The following is a 23,361-nucleotide window of genomic DNA, read 5'->3' on the forward strand; positions in this document are numbered from 1 at the left end:
TTTTTTTTTGGATTACAAAATGATTAACCCTTTATAATGCACATATTTTGTGTTGATTTATATCTTGCAAACCTAATAAAATATTTATTTTTTAAGACAATATCACATTTTAAAAATCTGAGTGGAAGACTGATCCACCAGTGCACGTTATTACAATACTCTTGTGACGTAAGACTTACTATCAATACGAAATATTAGAAAATAAATACCTCAATTCTGGTGGAATATTTATGCACCACTTTGTTCTAGGTGGCCTATAAAGGGTTCAACCAATGCTGAACAGTTAAAAAAATATGACCTAAGAAAAATCATTGCCACTTGACAAGTTTTATCATCCTCTCTCTCTCTTATGTTTATTTACTTCTTATTGTGCATTGGGGACTATACATATGTATTTAAGTATGTTTCGAAGGTGAAATGACCCGTCTTACTATTGAAGCGCTGGTCCAGGGACCATGAAATATTATTTATAAAACACTCTACACCTAAATATTTGGTGTCAATCTTTTTGGGAATTAAATTCTGATCTTTTGTAGTAGCCAACCCTTACCACGATGCGGATAATATGAACTATGTATTATTACCATGTGTTACATTAAATAATGATTTTACTGTTTTAAGATTGATTGATTGCTTTTATATTTTCAGGTGTTTACTCAACTCGGGAAATCCTTTTCTTCTGCCGTCCAAGGAGGAGTATTGGAGGAATCTACTTCAATCTCTTCACCATATCTTATGAAGAACGAGACTGGACTGACTGTTGTAATGTTGCTAGAAAATGGATCTTTCTCCGTGTATACGGATGCAAACGACAGCAGTTTGCTAGAAACTGTTAATCCAGTTATCAACGAGTAAGTAAACATGTATTTATTATTACTATATGAATATAAAAATGTTTTCATTGTGACACAATGATTTGTTCTATTTTTAGTTCTGTTACATTGGAACATGGTGAATCTCTTCCATTGAAGCTTCGTTCAGGACTTGTAACTACAACAGGTCTCAATAAAGATCTTCCTTCATGGAATTTGTATGTCAAGGTAAGTAATCATACATTTATGTATACATAAATACAAGGCTTGTCTTGCCATCACAGCGCTGCGATGGTAGTTTTGCTCATGCGTAGTTCTTTCCCTGAACTATTGAGAAGGAGTAGACACCATTGTGTTTGTTTCGTGGAGCTTCGCTACTTGTGATATAGTCTGATTTATTTTCTTAATGCGAAGAACATTAAACCAGTTCATCAATTCATCATCAGATCTGTGAGGTGTACGGAAAACATGTAATAAGTGATTCGATGGTAAGGAAATGGGCGAGACAGTTCAATTAAGGTCATGATAATGTGCACGGCGACGAATGAAGTGGGTGTCCTCTTTTATGAAGAGGGAATATGAAAGCCTATACCGTGCTATAGTAAAAGTTTATATTTTTACATGAATATTTTTTTCTTCTTTATTATGTAATCGTTTTCTTTAATTTGTCAAACGGAACTAAAGTAACTTGTATTTTTTATTTTATTGTTTGATAAAACTACAAGCCTAAATTAGGTAAATACAGGTAACCTCCGTAGATTGCGACCCCAGCGAGTGCGGATTCCTTATAAAGCAATATTTTTCACTAAATAGAAAAGAAACTAAAAAAAACAAAATGGTGGTTACAGTTGTAGGCAGGGATTTCAAATTGCCTGACGGTGCCATCAATTGTGCAAAAAAAAGACAACTAAAAATCTTTGGGATCATTTAAAATCTTTTAATGTTAACAGGTTTTAAAGCAAGCAAAGGTTGGTTTGATTGAAAACTTTTATTGCCTTAAAATGATTGGCGAATCGGCTAGTGCAGATATAGTATAAACTGAAAAATATCCGATGGAATTCTGTGAAAAATTTCCCGTTGATTGCAAAATTTAGCTTATCGCTGCCATGTCCAGAACGTATCTCCCGCAATCAACGGGGGTTACCCGTTTACACATATTTTTTTCTGTTGTGCTTGTTTTTATTTCTGTTTCACCGACAGTTCTTTTGGTGATTGTGACCTAAAGACCCTTTATGAACAAAAGTTAAAAGTAAACAATATTAAATAGTCTTATGTTTTTAATTATAACAAAAATATAACAATATCAAATTTCTGATAAAAAGTTTTTTTTAATAAATAAATAAATTCTCACAAAAAAGAACTACAGCTTTGACATAAAAATAAATATTATTTATAGTATAACGTTTTATGTAATGTTATCCAAAAAATCGTAGATTTCATAAATTAACTGGTAAAATGGATGCTTCAAAACTTATCATTTCTTTGAATAAAAAAGATATATGATTTAAAGATATTTCAAATTTTCACAAAAATATTATGAACTTTTGTGTGCTTGATTAATACATTACTTTCTCTGTACATATTAACTTTTGTATTGATTGTAAACAAATTAAATTGCAAACAAAGCTGAACTTATTCTTTGAGATTTATTTTATAAAAAAAGTATATGTATTTTTCAATATGGGCGCAACCCCTGTCAAGGCATTTATTAATAATATTTATTTTATGTACTCAGTTTGTGCTTTATACAAATTTTTTTAGATTAAAGAGATAAATACGGAATTGTGTTTACCCATTGTCCGTGCAGACAAGCGCTACTTTCCTTTAAAAGGCAATTTAGCTCCTGCTCAAACAGAGTCCACTGGGCTGTCTGCCCTGGAGGGCTGTGGTCTTATCTCGGAGGTGGCTATGGTAGAAGGGACCATCCAAGTTTCACTTCGCAGCGTCATACAGGTATACATAATATCAGTACCTCAAAGGGTAAACCACCGAAGTCACATTGAATGCAATTTTATTTATTTTATTTTATTTAGGAAACATACAGTACAGTTATAAAGTTTTATATATTTTTTTTTTTTTACAATATTCAGGAAATCAGATTTTGTGATTGTGGGATTTCAAAAACATCATAGCTTTTAAACCAAATGAAATAATTTCAACCTATAAATAACTTTCATTGTCAAACAATGCTTTTTTTGATAATAATAGCACATATTGAAATAGGGTATCTGGGACTACTGATGTTTTTTTATATTAAAAGTGGACTTTGGATTTTTATTTCAACAAAAAAATCATTTTTACGACGATAGTGGACTTTATTGTTTTATTTTCGTATAAAATAGTTTATCGCGATAATTTCTTCATTTTAAATTGCAAAACGGCAAAAAGTGGATTTCCGTATTTTACTCCTGTGTTTTATCCTCTAAGGTACATAGATATTATCTAAATTATTATTATTGATCACCATGCATGAATATATCCGACATGTATGAATATAGACTTTACATATTTCCGCTCATCATTTTATGATGGCTGAATAATGGTAGTTTAACTTTTCTAAGTGTATTTATTTAGTAATAAAAGTGCACTGTGGTGGGGTAGTGGTCGCTTGGGCAATGTCTCCCAACTTGATTCCCATCTTCTAATACTGAGTTATTTACAACTCGTTGAAAATGGCCCTCAAATTGAAATATTTGGGTAAATCATAAGAATGCAAATATTTCTTTAAAAAAAAATAAAAAAACAACTACTAAAAAACCTTTTATTCTCTAAAAATAATAATACTAATAAATAACAATATTGTTTTTCGTAAATGAAACTAAACTTATAATTTTTTAGAGAAAATTTTTCCTTTTGTGAGTGGAAAAAAGGTCCTGTGTCAGAAAACACCTTAAATCACTTAAGTGTAAAATCGTGAAGCTGATTTCATGATGCCTCGTTACTGAAACATTTTTGTTATTGGTCAATGTGATAATCCGATATGAATGCTTTGTACTTGCCTATGTCTTACTCTTTATTATTTTAATCTTAACCTGTTGACTGCCGATCATGGATTAGTGGGTGATAAAGGTAGTGCATGGGTGTCGATCACACAATTACGCGTTATCACAGTATGTTATTTCTATTTGTCAATATTCCACCGGCAACTGTCGTGGCAAGTTGTTTATTCATTGGCACTGCGCTTGAATGTTATATATAATAAAATATTTTATTAAAAGAACTAGGGACATCGTTAACGTGATTTCACGTGAAAAAATGACATTATCTATTTTCCACCTTTGGCAGAACAGCGGTCAACGTGTTAAAATTATAAAAAATAAATAACAATTGTAAAAACTTCAAATTAAAGGAAGAAGTTATTTTATCCATAAACATATACGTATCACTATTTTAAGTATGATTTTCTGATTTTGCAGAGGTATGTAAATATTTTTAAAAAACAATTGAAATTACATATTAATATAACACCCCTTTTCTATCCATGAAAGATTCAATATACATATAGCGTAACTTACAAAAGACTGCAAGATTCCTTGCCTGCTCTAACAATTCTTGCATACCATCGAACATTTTCAACCCTCTATGAAAAATATTACTTTGGGTAGTTACCAAATTTTTCCTAGGCACCTAGTTCGAAGTTATCACAGCCTTTATTTAAAAAAAAAATGTTTATATCAAATAAAGATTTCAATTCTAAATATTTGTTCAAAGTATTGTGACTATGTTTTAGTTTGTGCAAATTTATTTAAATTATTATGACAATTGTTGTGACTTATTGTTTTTCAGGTGTCCAACCATCTATCTGTGCCGGTGGAAGTGCACTTCATGACAGTGTCAGGTAACTACGTGGAGTCCCTAGGAACAGTGGAGCCAAAAGAAGTCATGAATCTTCCCCTGCGAGCTGTACACACTCCCACGGGAGAAGTGTTTTTCTCAATGGAGGGGTACAATGTCTCTGTCAAGCCTTTTATTTGGAAAGACCTGCAAAACTCTATCAAACAAACCAAATTACTCTCATGCGCCAACAAGAATCGGACCCAAAAGGACAAGTTCTTTATAAAGGTATATTTGAGTTTATATAACATACAAATCGGGTTGTTATCCTTTGGCTAGTGTCGCGGACTCACAGATCAGAGCTCCGAGGTTCGAACCCCACTCTACTACAACTTGATTTTAATTTTCTAAAATTATTTACAACTTGTTGAAAATGGGCCTCAAAATTGAAATATTTGGGTAAATTATAAAAATGAAAAATAAATATATATACATAAAAATATACATATATATATATATATAATTAAGGTAAATATTGTGGAATGTTTTTTTGATGAATACATAAATGCATAAAAGAAAAAATATATTTTAAATGAAGGGAAAAATATGATAGAAATAAAAACTTGAAGTAAATACTCTATAAATTGATTTATAGATTGTATTTTTATTTTTACTGTGACAATTATTACGCAATTGACTTTTGCAACATGTTTCGCATGGTTTTATGGAAGGATTGATAGTAATAGTTTTCATTACAAAAGTGGTCAAAGCTAAAAATAATATGTACTTTATTGTTTTTTATGGAATTATGCTTAAATAATTATGTTTGATGACCTCAATCTGATAACAATGTTTTATATTTTCAAATAAATTATACATTTAACCCTTTTTATCGTAGTCTAATTTTGATACAAAATGTGAAAAACATTTTTCATAACTAAAATGAATACTTAAGTCACTGAATATTATGTGACGTTAGTACTATGAAGTTCTCTAAATTACAAAAAAAACTTTATTAAACTTGGATGAAATCATTAACGCTGATGATCGGCCCGGTAAAATTAAAACGGTTTTAAATGTTCTAACGCTTTGAACTCATTTGCTTGCTATGTCTAAATTAAATTCTTGCAAAAAGATAGAAAAGATAGAATATAGATTAAGAATAAAGAAACCAAGAAAGTTTACAAAAAACCTTTTATGATTAATTTCAAGACTATTCATTTTTTTTCTCAGCTTAGTATTTTTTAAAACACGATCTTGGGTGAAGACCAGGTTTCTATGAGCATCTTTTGCAAAACCACAGTGTTTCATTTCTCCTTCTCTTGTTTTTCGGCCACTGTACACTGCACAGTCCTTGGATCCAGTTTTTGCTCTCTTGGTTAAGAAGTGTTACTTTCCATATTATTTTATCGTAAAAAAGGTTACGCTTTGGTCTGTCCAGTTTTCAAACTTCGATTATCAATTGTAAAATTTGATTTATTTTATTCCGTACTTTAAAATAGAAATTTGTTTAATCGAGTATTTATTTCTAAATTTGTTGCAACAGAGAGTGAAAAAATTTTTGAGAACGGAATATGGAAGTCTAAGTATTTACAGGGCTTATGACCCGTCATTGGCTGGTTTAAGTGGCCACTTTACACCTTTGTTTATGAGAAATGTTTATTTTTTCTCCATTAGATGGTAGTTGTAGTATAAATTTTTAATAAAAAACATGAAAGTTACCCCATTTTTGTCATTTTATTCGGGCGGGTGGCTCTGGCCACTCATTTTTATTTCAGGTCCTAAGGGTTAAAGATTAGTGATATTTATTGTATATTGTGTTTGATATTTAAATTGCGAATTTAACAGGTGGTCGGGGAGATGGAGCAAGTATTCTTTGCAGACACAGTCCGCCACACCATGGCTTCCGCTTGCTACAACATCGCCCTGCGCCCGGCGGTGGTGTTCCAAAATACTTTGCCTGTGGCCGCTGTTGTCTCCCCACAGGGCATCCAGAGCCCCCTGGAGCACCCCGTGAAGCCTGGAGACACCCTGTACCTGCCGCAGGTTGAGCCCGGCAGTACAAGCATCGTTGTGCTGGTAATGATACTACATATAATATATCAACTTAATTTTAATTGGTATGGCATTCAATTGATTGTATTTTGTGATTTTGTACCTTCCTCTTTATCTTTGAATACTGAGTAAAGCTTCTCACTACAACTAGTTTTTTTTGGGTCAAACATACAAGACTCTGTAGCTTTTTTTCTTGGCAGCTTTGTAATGAAAGCTCTTATTAAAATTTTTGAAAAAATAAGCACTCTTTGCCTAGGATCGATTTTTATTGTATACCTTTCCGCACCCAGTGATGCATAGGGCACTGCATTGTTAAACTAAATTAAGCGTATTTCAATCTTCTATTATATGTTGGTAAGGTTATCAGTCATACACTTCAGGTGCCAGTCCAGCAACAATGAAATATTGCAGTTTGAATAACCTTTAAAATCAATATTTTACTTCCTCCCTGCCAGGAATCAAACCCAGGACCTCAAAAATGGTCGGTGAATGCGTCAACTACTACACAGGAGGCGGACTTCTCTCCACTTGACTTCCGTATTTAGGATTTTTATCTAAGAGCAGCAATTGAGTTAAAAACACTTGTCCAGGGTTCTGGCTCTGTTTCACACACAGCACTGTATTCTTAATCCGCCTAGAAACAGAGCTTTTCAATTTTGAGGACTCATTTTATAAAAAAATAAAACTGATACTTCCAATCTGCTACTTATAAAAGGCAGTAAAATAATTTTAATGGTAATAAATTAATAATAATTGACAATAGTCCTAGTACGCTTCGTGGTCAAAAATGGTCACCAGGTTTGCCTACCATGCGAGATGTCTCGGGTTAGATTCTCAACATTAAATATTTTTAACACTAGAATATTTCATGCACCTCAAGTGCAAGACTGATCATCTTACCTTCATGCAACACAATAAAAACAATCTAGATACGCTGCAGTTGGGTTACCACTGCAGTGCCCAATGCACCATTATGTGTGGGAAGGGAATGATGAATGAATGGTGTGGCAAGTAATTTCATTGTTTGTTTCAATAAGATAATGCTCGAGAAAAATGATTTTCTATAGAATTTTCTTTTTCATTTAGCTACCAGATTATCTGGAAAAATGCTGGGTTTGCACTAGAGAGATTCCCGAAGACGGTCCCGAATTCAGTGTCTGGTCATTTGACTCGCACGATAGTACAATGAAAATGACCTTAGACTTGGGAATGCACTGCACCACAGTCAATGGGAGCCAACACTTCACCCTCTACTGTCCCTTCTGGATGCTGAACAAAACTGGACTCAGCTTAGCTTACAGGGTAAGAAGACATTAATCATCTATCAACATTTTTTCATTACCAATTAAATACTATTCAGTACTTTCATATTTTCTCAAAGTTCTTAAATAAATCATAATAAATGATCAATTAAATTTAACTTTTAGTCCTCTTCTAAAAATATTCCTGTTATTTATTATTTTTTTATTTTATTTTATTTCATTGGAAAGCTAACAGACAATTATACATTTATAAGAATCAATTATACCATAAATACATATCATAAAGTCCAATTAGAGGCTTCCACATAATATTGTTATTGTAAATGTTGTCACATAAAAACTATACATAACATAAAATAACTAATCATACAAAACTTATAATAATTCTAGAAATTTAAATGAATATTGGTCACACAGTTGCACATTATAATAAATAATACAACTATAGTTGACCATACAGTGTACATTTATTATGTGCCTTCATACAGAACTGCACATAACCTGCATAATATAGGCTGCGGATTCAAGGCACAACATTATAACTTAAATTATTTTTGGAAATTTCACTTTTAAAGGAAGTTAAAGACATGTTATTAATATCAATACTATTATGATTCACATTATCTCTCTTTCATTATTCTGTTTTTTTCTCACAATATTTTATAATATACACAGTAACGTGAGTAATCTAAGTTAGTATAAGTCCCGATGACGAGGTAGTAACCTCAAAATTAGTGGAATGGTCATGGTTTATACAAATAAGTGTAAAATGTCATACCACAGAGTGAAAAATGTTTTTGATACTAAAAATATACATAATATAATGGTTTCATTTGTTTCCACAGACGCACAAGTAATACAAAAAAAACGGTCTGAATTATATGGCTACAAACCAGGACGTAATTGTTTTTGTAGTTACTATCCAATAGTATTTTTCTTACTTCCTATCTTTTAATATTTCAAATTATTTTAGTTTTATGCATAATGAAAATCATTTTAATTATAATTACTATTGTATTCAATTCTGGTAATATCTAAAAACTTTAGTGACCTTTGGTAGGATACAAAAACATAAAACATATAGAATAAAGCTAAAATCCATTTTGTACATATAAATATATATGTGAATTTTTACTGTAAACTAAAAATGACAAAAGATACGTTTGTGGTGATATAATATGTAGTTATTATATTTTGAAGTGTGCAGTACCTAATATTTGAAAAATTATTTACCTGTTTTCTGGTGTTTCTTTTTATCCTTATTGCTAGACCTTTTTGTCCCGAGTGTTGTGTGTTTTTGTTTTGCAACAAATGTCTCCATTGCAGAAATCACGCAAAAACGAAGGAAGAAACTCTACAGACAGTCCACATAAGGTATCAATTGCCTCGGTGTATTGAATGCACATAACTTTTTGTGTTCTGCATAGTAAAATTTTATTATTTCCTACAAAGCGAAATATGTTATAAATTGAATAGTTTTTGCTAAATGTGTAGAAAGAGTAAAATTTCATGTTACGACCGAAGGTTTTTGTTTTCATGCTCTTCTAATGGTGCTAAACACATTTAAATTTAAACTTAAAATCATGATATTATTATATACCTATCAACTTTAACTCTGTTCTTCCATACTTCTTTCGCACTATTCTAAATACATATATATTTCCAACACCTTCTTCCATAATATGAGATCCGTCGCCTTTGATGCCGCTAGTGGCTAAATAAATCTTAGGTAGAATCATTTCACTATAGGAATAAATTTGCCTTATATCAGTCATTGTAGTATAATTATTTTGCTTTATGTTGTATTTCAAATAGCAGTTTGTTTTTAAGTTGTAGCGATGTATGTAGGGTATTAGAATTTTTAGATTAGGTAAAATGTTCGAAGAGAATTTAGTTATCAACTATGATCAGTCTTATTTGAATTTTCATCTTAATAAAAATTGGGTAGTAAATATGTAGTGTATAAAAATATATGAATTATTCATATATTATGAATTAATTCTATGTTATTTTCTTTTTAAATGGCCTTAAATAATAATGTTTTGTTATTCGGTCTTCGTTACAGGCTGAAAGTACCATGAACCATCTCCCTAAGCACATATTAAAACGCTGTCAAAATGTTTTTTTGAATGATTTTGAAAATGTTGTTTCAAAGACCGCTTAATGTTTGTGTGGATTTGACTAATTGAGTTTAACAGAGTAAAATTTAAAAATTGACTGGAAAAATCTAAAAGTATTTTTGCAGCTTTTAGTTTTTTAAGCTTATTCTCATGCCATTTTTTACTAGTGAGATTTTTTTACACATTTTTATGTTATGCATGCAAAACATGTAAACTAAAAGTAATAATGCATGAAAAAAATGAAAAAATCGGTGGTGATTGTTAATAATGTGGGTATGTATGTAATATTCTTTCGTTTCTCTTATGAGTAACACGCTATATTTGTATCTTATGTTTTAATTTTTGTATGTTTATGCATGGTATTTATAAATTGATATCTTGTCTTAATGGTTTTGTGTGTTTGCAGTCCTCTGAAGAGTTGAGTAACATCTTGTACCACCCAGCAGACTACAAAGAACCGATTCTCTTCTCGTTCCGGGCCAAAAATTTCTTTGGCAAGAAAAAAGCTTCTATCCGAGTAGGAAATGGAGACTGGTCCGAGAAATTCTCCCTCGATATTCCTGGGAGCTCGGGAGTTGTTGTTTGTAAACATTCTGGAATGGTGTACCAGGTAATTTATGTGACTAAATAGTTTCTAAATACGCATAAGGCCAACTAGCCCACTAGTTCCTCACAACATATAATATGTACATGGTTAGAGTAGCTGTATTTTTATAAATAAAACAATGAAAGTCTCATTTAAAAAAAAGGCTTTGAAGTGTGTAGTATCTTTTGAAATGAAGTTAATTGCAGCAGGGTGAATTTTGAATACTTCATTTTAATAAGATGAATGTAGTGAGTCAGTCACAGAGTGTTCATTCTTATTTATTTATTCAACTTTTTGTACATAATGTTATTTGTACATTGGCGGGCTTATTGCCAAATGGCAATTTCTTCCAACCAACCAATAAAATAAAAGTTTGATTTTTATAATTCAAGTTACAGAACATATTCAATAGAAAAAAAAGATTAAAAAGCTAAAGATACATAAAAATAGAAATAAAAATGGGAAAAGGGGAAAAAGAGGAAAGAGGAAAAAGGAAAGGAGGAGAGATTTAGGAAGAGAAAGGAGATGTTTCTTCAGACGTGATTTAAACAGAGATAATGTAGAAACATCTTTGATGGTGGATGGGAGATGATTCCACAGTCGAGCCGCATGGACACTATATGAGTTAGAGAAGAAAGAGGAATTGTGGATGTAGCCGAAATGAGAGCAAAATACGATTTTTATAGAATAAGAGTGAGGTGAGTGAATAGGTGGGTAGATGTAAAATGGATTGTGTCATTCTGCCAAATCAATTTCGATTTCTTCTTGCGGTGCTTCATCAGGTCCCCCCGACGTTGGCGATCACTACAGCAAAAGCATCTGGGTCTTGCGCTACTCTGAGGCCAGGACAACTGTTTGTTGGATGTACTCGCCATAGCGATTCCTGGGAAAAGATGACCAGAGTGGTTTCCCTTGCTTTCTCTGGTGGATTTTTTTGACGGGGTTACCTTCCCTTAGCTAGTTGGTTCTGGTTTGGAGGCGCCAGAAACTCATCTTTCCTCCTCTCGTTATCTGCTGTGATCACACTGTTATGAGTGTGATCCCATTGCCCAATGTTCGGGACGTGGACTCTAATGAGTTAGACTAGTCAGTAGTGTTTCCGGTGGAATGCAACTAGGCATTTGCAGCATTTAATAGAATCACACCCTCCAGCAAGATGTGACTCACTGCGAAACTACTGATGGTTTGAACCCCATTGATTTACTAAATGTTATTAAATATTTGTATATAACCACTTACTGACTTTTCAATGTCTACCGGTTTCGAGACGTACCCGTCTCTTCATCAGAACATCAATTAAACTAACATGCAAAACCCTTGGCATGTTAGTTCAATAGGTGTCTTGACGAAGAGACGGGTACGTCTCGAGACCGGTAGACATTGAAAAGTCAGTAAATGGTTATATACAAATATTTAATAACATTTAGTAAAATGTTTGACCACAAAGTCAATGCTTGAAATATTAATAACAATTTTGATTCTCTACTCAATTGGTAATTTATTTTGTAAATACACGATGTTTTATGGTGCATTTCTTTATGTTTTTAATCAATTAATTTTCTCTGTAATATTTATTTCTGTGCTCTATAATAATGAAAAATAGTAATATAAAGTGTCCTCGACACAGGACACCCCACTGTAGACACATGTATTTTTTATGTTTAATATTTTGTACCTACCTATATTACAATAAGTAAAATAGGTACAAAGAATTGGTATTTTTAAAGTATAATATGTAATTACTTACCCATACATATTTTTTTACAGATCGGTGTATCCAATCACCTTACATATAACAGTCTGACGAAACAAGTGACCTTCACTCCGTACTTTTTGCTCATCAACAATGCTCCCTTCACCATCGAGTGCCAGGAAGTGGATAGACCTGGCGATCCTTACACTAAAGTAAAGCATTCTCATTCAGTTATTGCTTTAACATTTATTTATTTTTATTCTTGAAGAGAGCTATCTGACCATCTAAAGTAAAAATATTCCTTTAATCCTATAGAGTCAATATTTATTCTATTCTTACATTTTTTAAATTGATTTTTAGAATAATCAAACATTGTGAAAACGGTAAATGTAACTCAGTGTGATCATTTAATTAGATTATTGATTTTATTTTATTCCCCTTTGTAGGTTGAGCCCAACTCCAGTACACCTCTCTGGCCAAAGTCCGAAAAGGAAGATAAATTAATGAAAATTAAGGCCTCTGACCATCCAGCAATTAGTGCTCCCTTCATCTATACTGATCAGCACACTTCCTTACTCAAACTAAATAATGAGGTACTTAAAACCATAATATCCATAAAAACATTATGATTTTGACTCATCTTGCCAGTCACATTCTTTGCTTTCAGATATGTAAATTTAACACATTTTTAACCTAAACCTATATAATATATTTTCGGTTCTAATTCATTGTCAAGTTTTGCGGTATAACTATTTTATCTTTTTTTATTTGTGGATTTTATATTTAAATTAACGTTTTGAAAAATACTATAAAAACTATTTTATATACCTACTGTGTAAATGCGTCTTTTTTTATAGTCTCTAAGCCTAGTAGAAAGACAAATGAGAAAATAATTCAATGCAATTATTTACTTATAGTTTTTTAATAATTTGTTTCAAATTTCTAATGTTGATCAGTTTTAGAACAAAATGAGTTCCTATTTCTTTAAATATCAACGAACACCAAAAATTTTATTCGAAATGTTTTGTAACTTGTTTTAAACATTGCCGATCCCTAACTATTGTGTATTTATTGGTTGTTGAATGTGGAATTTTATTAATTAATCAACAATCAAATAAATGTTTCACTACAATTCTAGTATGGGGGTATAAATGTGGAGACATTGGTAACTGAAGGAGGTGTTTATGTAACTTTGAGACAGTACCGACCTGGGTTGGCTCCTGCACTTATAATCAACCACACGCCATATGATGTCAAGCTATGGGAAAAGGAAAGCATCAACATAAAGTAAGTACTTATATTAATTACTATAATTTATTCGTTTTTGCAATACATAATATACCTATATTAAATTATTTCTTTAAAATTTTCCTCATGCATATTATTTTTTAATCAGTATCTATTTTATTATAATTATTTTATGTATTTCAAGCTATGATAACCAGTTACATGTATCATTGCTTCTGCGACATTGTTGTTTATTTTGCACATAATACAATTTACAGCCAACATTAATTTTGGATTATTCATATTTATTTGCACTATATTTAAGTTAATTTCCCATTGTAATATGGGCCCAGGTGACCTAATTAGAGTATCTGTTGTACAATATAATTCGTTGTTTATGATGGGAAAAAATTAGTAAATAAATAAATTATTATGCCATCTAAAATTCTATGTATAATTTTTCATCATATTTTTTCTAATGTTATACAGACTTTAATACATTTTAATAATTATTTGAAGTTGATCCTTTTATAGATGTGATTTGTTTAGTTGCCTCGATTTCTGGTGCTGCCATCTTCACAATAATCCCAAACGGTCTAGGTTAGCTCCTTACCTTACTCCTCTTTGTTCCATTGTCCATTCTCCATTCAGTATCCATAGTTCACCATTAATTCCCTGACCGCAAACTACATTTACTATTGAACTTTGTAGATTTCCATGACCCAGTAGAGAACTTTTCTGAGTTTATTTTATTCAAACCAACCCAGTCATATAAAATTAAACAGATTACGCATTGCAGTATCACTGACGATATGTAGTTAATTTTGAATATATATCTAACATAAATAATTAAAATTGATATAAAATACATTTATATATATTATACGCATAAATATGTTGGGGTTGTGACCAATTAAAAATGGCCAAGAAATTTGAGTAAAAAAATCTCTGTTTTCATTATTCTCTCATTATTATTATGATTAATTTCCCTTTCATTTGTATTGTCTTTTTTGAAAATATGTATATTTTTTACTGTGTTCACTTATTTTATTAATTTTGTAGACAACTATTATCCCTTTTTGTCGTAAAATTAATATGGTCTATAAATTTTTATTTTTATTTTTAGGACACTGAAAGGCATGCACAGTGTAATGTACCCATGGGAAAATCCAGCAGGACCAAAAGTCATCATGTTTGAAGGATACAAGAAAAAAGAGGTTGAAAATGATTTACGCAAAGATGGCTTTGGTGATTTTATGTAAGGCTTTTTTTATTTATGTAATTTATATTGTATTATAGAAAAACGTTTTTTTTTTCTTTACTAGCATTGATGTTTTATTCAACGTCTTTTTAGCGATTATCGTATGTATCCTTAATTATATGGGATTGATAGCAATATTAGATATTTTTTCAACTACAGAAGGAATTGTGTATTTAGCTGCTATTGATGCATCACAACAGAAATGGAAAACATTTTATCCATTGCTTGTATACAAATATTTAGACACAAAATATTATAGCATTAAACTTTTTCATTGATGGTGCCATAAATGTTCCCTAGGTTGGGCAATGAAGCGCGGGCATACTGGGTGTCGTTCCTGGACGGGATGCAGCGAGTGCTGCTGTTCACTATGGAGGTGATGATAGCTCACTCCGCCCACATGGCCGGGGAGGCAGGGGCCATCCAGACGGAGGTGACCCTGTCTATGCACGGGATCGGTCTGTCTCTAGTCAACAACATAGCGCGCCAGGAGATCATGTATATCAGTATTGCCAGGTGAGATTTTTTTTTCAATAATGTGAATATGTCCAGAACTTTTAACACAGGGGGGCCATTACAATTGGAAGATACCGAAGCCAAATTTTCACTACTTTTACTTCACAGCTGGAATATGCATGCTCAAACATGTAAATGCGTAGACTACAAAAATTTATTGTAAATGCATATATATCATTTCAAAAATGTTCCTTATCTATGTTTTAGCCCTGTTAATGCCTGAATTTTGATGTTCCCTAATAATTCCTCATGTCTGTTGAGATATCTGTATCCACCTAATAATCCCATCTCTGTTTAGATTTGTATCTATCATAAATTTAGTTATTTAAGAACTTTGTACCGGCGAGGTTGTCTTAGTTTTATGTGGTGGGCGAGGTTCTCGGATGTATTTAGTATTTTTATTATTCAAGTTCCGGAATAATATGGGAGACATGCAAGCACGTGGATCGGCGCTACAAAGCTCTGAGTATCACTGACACAGCCATGGTAGAGGATGCGTACCAGCGGTTCCTGGCAGAGTGTGAGGTTGCCGGGAAGACTGTTCCGGGAAGAGTATTAATAGACACTAAAACGGAGGTATGCTGCATTTATGATTGTAATAATTCTGTTTTATACTTATAAATATATTTACTAGTGAAAGTACACTATCTTATCATTGGTCAATGGCTTTCAATTCTTGGTAGATTATTTTACATTAGAATAGTGATAATAGAAAGTAGTGACATACCATACTGGGATACGCGGAGTTAGACCCGTGAAAAGGTTCTCTATTAGCCTAGGGCTCTATCCCACTGTCTTCCAAACAGAACCCAATGCCTGTGCACATGAAAATTTGCGACGACAATACAAAAACAAAAGAATTTATATTCTCTCAGACAGTTAGGCTGCTCTGAAAGCACGGAACTCTGTCAAGATCAATTCTAAATTAACCTTGGAGTGCCTACAGGCGCTTAATTGTGTCGGCGAGTGTAACAGTGTGACATTAATTTGGGTATCTGGACACCCAAACATGGCAGTAACGAGGCAGCTAATGAATCGGCAAGGCTGGGAGCTGAGAACAGCCCCAATAGGCCTTGATCTCTACTGTGGGTTGCCTAAATGTGCTCCTCGTAATGAGCTTAGGTCATGGACTAGGAAGCAGAGTGTAATTCTCTGGCAAAAAGTACCTGGTCAGCACCATGCGAAGAAACTGATAAAAGGGTACTCGCAAAGTTTCGCTTTTAACCTGATAAAGTTCAGCCGAAATCAAGCGAAGGTTATCACTAGAGCCCTTGGAATTCACAATGCTTCTTTATTTTAGACAAATAATCATGTACATAATAGGCATATTTTATTTTTTTTCATCCATATGTGGATAAACTCCTGATCGAATAGCCACTTTCTCATTTTGCCCCAGTTTCTTTTGGTAGATTTCTAGGACCGGTTGGCAACAAATTTAACATAACTGGAAGCACATATTTTTCATATATACTCCCAGAAGTTATAAAAAAAACAACTCATTTGGGACGGTAAATAAAAAGAAAACATTTTTTGTGACAGTACAATATTTTTTAATTGCAACACTTTTAGATTTGCTGTTCGATTTTTCGTTTTTTAGTTCATCGGGCAGTTTATTAAATTGGGAATGGCCAATATTTTCCAGAGACTTTTTCCGAACTTCCTTGAGTGAAATTTAGATACATGAAGATTTTTCTAGTTTCGTGTATTATGGTTGTGAATATCATGATTAAATGTGTATTTGAAATTTGTGTGAGCAGAAAAGTTTATGATATTCGAAAAAGTGTTGGTGATGTCATGCAGTGGCATAACCTTGAAAGGAAGTATTTTTCAACAATGTTTTGAGTATGCCCAAATGCTTTCAGACTGGCTGGATGTCTGTCAGTAAATATCCTTGACATAAGAATCTCATTTCAGTCCATGAATGTTTCTTAGAGCTCTGTTCTGAAGAACTTGCTCCTCGAGATCTGATTTTTGTTAGCAAAACCCCACATACATGATATATATGATAGGTGGGAATGTATCATAGTGTAGTAGACAGCAAACAAAACAGGGTTTACTTATTTATTTTTTCATTTGGTCTTAAAATAGTACAAACATTATAAGATATGAATTTCCTCAAATAAACTTATATCTAATGATAATTAAACTATATATTAATTATATACTATTTATAAACTATGTAAGTTCACTTGAAACTTACATTTCATCAATACTAAGGTGGTAACAAAAAAGATTGCAAAGAACAAAACATTTTAAATTTTGAGAAGAACCAGAAGATTTCTTGATAAGAGTTCATGTAAATCACCTACATAACACAATCACTGAATTACACTCCAACCAGCGCAGCAGCACATTATCCCATCAAACCATGCCAAATTTAAAACAATTGAGTGAGTATAAATTGTGGTAGTAATAAAACAAAATATTCAGGTGGATTTCGAGTGTATGAAGATGCTCCGGCCCAACAAGCGCTTCCTGCGGCGCACGCTGCAGCCCGGGCTGTGGGCGCAGTACGGGGCGGGCTCCCACCGGTCGCAGTTGCATGCCCGCCTGCATCGTCTGCAGGCCGACCAACAGCTGCCGGCCGCCACCTTCCCCGTCGTGCTTGCCCCCGTGGCCCCCCCACGCAGTGTGGCCTCGCACCAAGGTATATTTGTAGTCCCTTTCCCATCAAGGGGAAGCAGTGTTGCCTATACACTGTCAAAGCCCAATGTCTCCTGGTATGAGTTGAACAAATATTTTGTACTGTCCTTTCCTATAAGAGGGATGAAGTGTTGCCTTTCTAACCCGAAGTGTTGCAATCCTTTCGCTGTGACATGATTAAATTTAAGTAGTTAATAACCTAGAAATAAGTGGTGATTCATGAAAAAAAAAATTGGTGACTTGTATGAAGAGCGAATGATAATAAGTTCTAAATTGTTGGTATTAAGATCTAAACTTGATGCATCAGAGAGGGAAAACATTTTTGAGAAGGGAATATTTGTTTTTGCTATCATTCGTGTTTGCAACATCACTCTCCTCTTCCCTCTCTCCTCTTTTCTCCCAATGAAAGCAGTAGAGTAAAATTCAATCAAAATCACAGTTTATAAAATTGAAAATAATAAAGCTAATCGGTTTTTGATGAAAAAAAACTGTGTAAAACCGTCAGGAAGACCCTTAGTCTTTAAAATGGTTTTCGAGTATATGGAGTGAGTGCTTTCACTATTGTCCCATAGTACTGTCACAGACTCTGGACCAGGCGGCCGAGGTTCGAACCCTGCTCTAGCACAACTTTTCCATTTTCTAAACGGTTATTTACAGCTAAAGCAATATGCCATTTTCACCCACCATTTCTCTGTGTCCTGGTGAATTAAGAATACAGTCCTGCATGTGAAATAGAATCAGAATCCTGCACAAGTGGTTTCGACTCGATGGCTGCTCTCAGATTAAAATCCTGAATAAGGAAATCGAGTGAAAATAAGTCCGCTTCGTAGCGTACTGATTGACACAATATGTATATGGTTTTAAATAGCAACTTGGGCTACATAATAAGAATTCCAATGTTTTTTCAGCTATGAAACCATTTGTGGAGTTGTGCATTGTGCAGAGGCTCATGGAGCACACCAGTGTAAAGCAATATAAGTATTACAAGCTTCTGGTACAGGAGTTTCATGTCAAGATAGATATGGGACTTATCAACGCCCTTATGGGATTATTCCCAGCTGAAGAAATTTCAGAAAGTGTTGCTGTAAGTATTTATTTTGTTATATAATCTCATTTCACTAAAGCCTTATACTGCTGTATCAAAGTAGATCTCCATAATCATATGTGTTTAGACCTTTTGTGAGTAGATTTCTATAGATATTTTAACTGTCTATTTGACCTACTGGAATATTCTGATAATGCCTTATTGCGTAAGCACATGGATATTTTTTGCATGACGTAATTAATACTAACATTTTCTTTGTACTTATATTTCAGTTTTGAAGCTGTAAAGATGTACTTTTGCCTAATCATTATTTTTAGACTGTAGTGTCACATGAATAAGAAACAATGTGTATTGTGTATGTAACATTTTAAGAGTACAACAGGGTGTTGTAAGAAAAATATTTTTGACAATAATTTTATTTCTTTGAAAAACGCAATTCGTATTAAAAGCTCTTAAATATTTAGATTTGATGCGTAGTAATATTTCTTATAAAGGAAATAGAACTTATGTAATTTTTTGGAACTATGCTGTTTGTTTTGGCAATTTTAATTTTAACTGGCGCGTCTTGGCGCCGGCCATTTGCTTTGTAACAAAACTAATTGCTCTCTTATATAAATGGGGAACGCATTGAAATCTCAGCCAGATTAAAAGAGACAGTCAAATAGTTAGTTTGATCAAAATTGTGCATATTGTGTTTTGAATCAAATAATGAATAATTTATCTGTTTTTAAAACACAAGATTTTAATAAATAAAATATTGCTTAAGATGAAACTAAAAATCAAGAAATGTCAGTAGAAAAATTTAATTCATATAACAGATGTTCTGAAATCATGCCATCATTACACATGCATGTGTGTGTAGGAATTGTACATTGATATATATGTATACACTGGATGCAGCACTAAGCACCCCCTCGTGTTTCATTCAACCTATGTTCCGGAACCTAACTTGCAGTCAGTAAACGTGAAGCAGTGTAAAAAGGCGCAACATGCAGCTTTGAATTCACAGTAAATTGTCGTAGACAGTTAATCTTTTTTACTTTACTACTCATTTTCAGCAATGTGACAGCGCTCATTTTTTGGAACATAATTTCAAAATATCTTTCTATGAAGCATCATCTCTATTTAATTATACCTTAGTGTAGAAATATAAATTTACTGACAGTTCTATTAGCTTAATTAAACATAATTTTACATTAATCAAAACATATTTGAGTTCTTAACAATTATAAATGTTAAAATTTTCCCGCCAGTATTAGTTATTTGTTAACAAATTAGAAAATGAGAATCAAGTTATGGTAGAGTAGAGAGCAATCCTCTAAACTTCTGATCTGGAGCACTAAACGGCCGTAAAAATTCGAGAAATTTATTCTCTTATTCAAAGTCCATAATACTACCATGGGATCACAAATGACAAAATTTTACATTGTTTCAAATGGTAATTTTTTCTTAAACTGTGTTATCCTTCATGTATATTTTACCATGCGAGATTTTGTTGATTAATATTGCTTTTATAGGCTGAGAGGTTTGCCTTGGATATGGAAGCAGCCGGAAGACCTTTAGAGTCTGTAGTAGCGGAGTACACCGCAACAGATCAGAAACACTTCTACGATCTTCTTCACCTCTCTCCCCTTAAGGTGCATGTATCCTTCTCTATGGGAGGTGCTCAGCAACTGCCCTCCTTTGTGGGAACACTTCTCCAGGGCTTGGGAGTCACACTTACCGACATGAATGATGTCATATTCAAGTAAGTTTATTTTTATACTCAAAACATAGTGTCGCCTTATTCTTAGAGGTGGGGGGGGTCAGTGCTATTCAAGCTCCTGACGTCACTGCGACCTGTGAAGATCTATTGTGACGGGTCCCTGTGAATAGTTCTCGCCCTCCAAGCCCAGGTTTATAAAGAGCCTGGCTGCTGTGTGGAAGGCGAGAGTTTACATTTTGCTAAATCTCCTCTTCCGAGCCCAGGTATATAAAGAGCTTGGCTACTGGGCAGCCATTGTTCCCAATCAGGTATAAGCACCATACAATGCTTTTGGAAGTTGAATTCCATAGTCATTTCATCCGATGGCATAGCTAACATTGGATTATCGATGAGGTATTGCTGCAAATTCCTCATACTTCTAGATTTACAGTTGGCATTGCCTGACTCCATCGCACGTAGCATGGTCATGCCTGCCTTCATCTGCACATGAATGTGTAGAGGATTTAGGCATTACATCGCTTCCATTGCTGTAGTTGGAGTAGAGCACATTGCTCCAGTGACAACGCTACAGGCATTCTTTGTAGGCTGGATAATGCACCACTGCATTCCTTCAAAGGACCAGCAAAATGAGCGCAAGTGGCTGGCTACATAATCGCGCGGTCGCAGTACGCATTTGAGCGCTCACACAAGACGCACGCGTCATTTTTGAATGATGTATATTTCTTTGTATGACATTGATATAATGAGCTATACTAAAAATGCATAGCGCGCACGCTGCCACAGTTTCATCGTCCATTGTTTAGCAAAGACAAATGACAAGTGCGGATCGTCACGATTAATTTCACGGGTAGAGCAGTGTGTGGGCAGAGAGGGCAACATCGGGCGAGAGGGCGGCAGCGCGAGGAGCATAGTGATGAGCATCGCAAGGAGCATAGTGTGGCGGGGCTGTAAGAGCCCCCGGGGCGTTATTGAAATAAATAAATAAACAGCGCATAAGTCATTTTTACAGAATGATGAAAAAACAGCTTATTTTATTAAAAAGCTCAATTAAATTACCTTATAAAATGAAATGCTTATCCATAATCTGTCGCCTATTCAAAACTCTGAGTCTAAATATCAATCAATAAAATAAGCAGTTTTTATTGCCACCCTGTAAAAATAACAAAAATACTTGCCCGGTTTTGTTACTTAAGGGATGAAATGTGTTTTACCTCATTTCTGTCAACAAGTTCTTCATTCAAATGACTGAGATAAATGCTATTTTGTATGGTGAAAAATATTCAACCATAATCTCGAATACAGAAAAATATTACTTACATTGCTTTTAATTTAAGGCAACAATATAGTCTGGTAATTTATGTCTGAACTACGGGAAGCAGATTGACTTCAGAGGATGCATAGAAGAGATTAGAACTAGAATTATCACTATTCGAGGACACTACACAAGGCCATGTTTATTTTGTTGTTTTTCTAATTACAGGCTGGCTTACTACGAGAGAACATACGAATTCCTTTCGCAGAAGGAGATGGTAGCTACTGCCACTAGCCACTACACAGGACAAGCCCTTAAACAGCTGTATGTCTTGGTTTTGGGGCTGGATGTTATAGGAAATCCTTATGGCCTAGTCATCGGTTTAACTAAAGGTGTTGAAGACCTCTTCTACGAACCCATTCAGGTCAGTTTATATTGAAAAAGAATATTTTTATTTTATAAACTGAGCACTATTATTTTATTAATGATTAAAAATGTTCTTTACATTAGTTCTTTGAATTATATACGTATAAGTCAAACACAAAAAATAGATTGCACAGTAAATACAATTGAGAATTAAGAAGTCTGACTTTAACAGAATGGGAAGAACGATACCAAAGCAGCACCACTGGTTCTGGAACCAAATACTTTTTAAAGACACTAGAAGAGTGCAAAAACTTCAGAAAATCAAACACGCCAACATTCGAGTCAACCCAAATTCTAACGGGCCATGGAGCCACACTCTCTTATCTTCACAGATTTAAATTGAAAGATAATCCGGCTTGTCCTTGCGACGCACAGACGGAGCAAAACGTAGATCATCTGTTGTTTCACTGCCCCATGTTTGCCATAGATCGATTCTCTTTCGAAAAAGAGTGCAACAGATTAAATGTTCCATTTGAAGATTTTATGCAGGTACTTCAAAACAGGTTACTCTCTGGGATGTTCGTGAACTTTGCTAAAGTAATTATAGATAGAATAAGACCCATGAACAAGTAAAGAGGCTGGCACTCTATACTTGTCATAACAATCTGTGATAATAACAATATTAAAATGTAAACTAATCAAAATTTCTCCACAGATACCTCCCTTTCCTGTTAAGGTTTCTCATGGTTCCCTTAACACTTGGACGAATGTCGGAAAGCGAAACTAGCCCATGAAAACAGAGGTTATAGGTACACAAAACACAAACACGCAAAATGACTCACATAAAAACGAACACAAATAACAAAATACATAACACAAACAAGTTTAGTCGCATTCGGGGGCGCCGACACATGTATTTGTGTTAGTGCTTTTGATGTGATTGTAAACTAATTGACAGTACACAAACACTTACACGTAAAATCATACACAAAGCACTAACACTAAAAACAGCACAAATATATCACCTTGATAAATAATAAGCAA

The 23,361-nt window shown here is 33.6% G+C and overlaps 1 protein-coding gene across 1 annotated transcript in view; it reads left to right on the plus strand.

The window, feature by feature from the left end:
• Nucleotides 1-23,361, plus strand: part of Vps13 (vacuolar protein sorting 13C) — a 68,065-nt gene that overhangs the window by 35,066 nt on the left and 9,638 nt on the right. The window contains exons 34-50 of the mRNA XM_088243395.1: nucleotides 649-851; nucleotides 932-1,040; nucleotides 2,574-2,765; nucleotides 4,599-4,874; nucleotides 6,435-6,665; nucleotides 7,728-7,943; nucleotides 10,430-10,633; nucleotides 12,377-12,514; nucleotides 12,749-12,895; nucleotides 13,441-13,589; nucleotides 14,656-14,787; nucleotides 15,091-15,306; nucleotides 15,717-15,882; nucleotides 17,737-17,953; nucleotides 18,858-19,033; nucleotides 20,512-20,741; nucleotides 22,180-22,375. Coding sequence (XP_088099521.1) covers nucleotides 649-851; nucleotides 932-1,040; nucleotides 2,574-2,765; nucleotides 4,599-4,874; nucleotides 6,435-6,665; nucleotides 7,728-7,943; nucleotides 10,430-10,633; nucleotides 12,377-12,514; nucleotides 12,749-12,895; nucleotides 13,441-13,589; nucleotides 14,656-14,787; nucleotides 15,091-15,306; nucleotides 15,717-15,882; nucleotides 17,737-17,953; nucleotides 18,858-19,033; nucleotides 20,512-20,741; nucleotides 22,180-22,375 — 3,198 coding nt within the window. The remainder of the gene's footprint in view (nucleotides 1-648; nucleotides 852-931; nucleotides 1,041-2,573; nucleotides 2,766-4,598; nucleotides 4,875-6,434; nucleotides 6,666-7,727; nucleotides 7,944-10,429; nucleotides 10,634-12,376; nucleotides 12,515-12,748; nucleotides 12,896-13,440; nucleotides 13,590-14,655; nucleotides 14,788-15,090; nucleotides 15,307-15,716; nucleotides 15,883-17,736; nucleotides 17,954-18,857; nucleotides 19,034-20,511; nucleotides 20,742-22,179; nucleotides 22,376-23,361) is intronic.

This window comes from Micrasema longulum, unplaced genomic scaffold (assembly GCF_059751315.1).
Source record: "Micrasema longulum isolate JH-2025_06_02 unplaced genomic scaffold, ASM5975131v1 h1tg000210l, whole genome shotgun sequence".
Lineage (NCBI taxonomy): Eukaryota > Metazoa > Arthropoda > Insecta > Trichoptera > Brachycentridae > Micrasema > Micrasema longulum.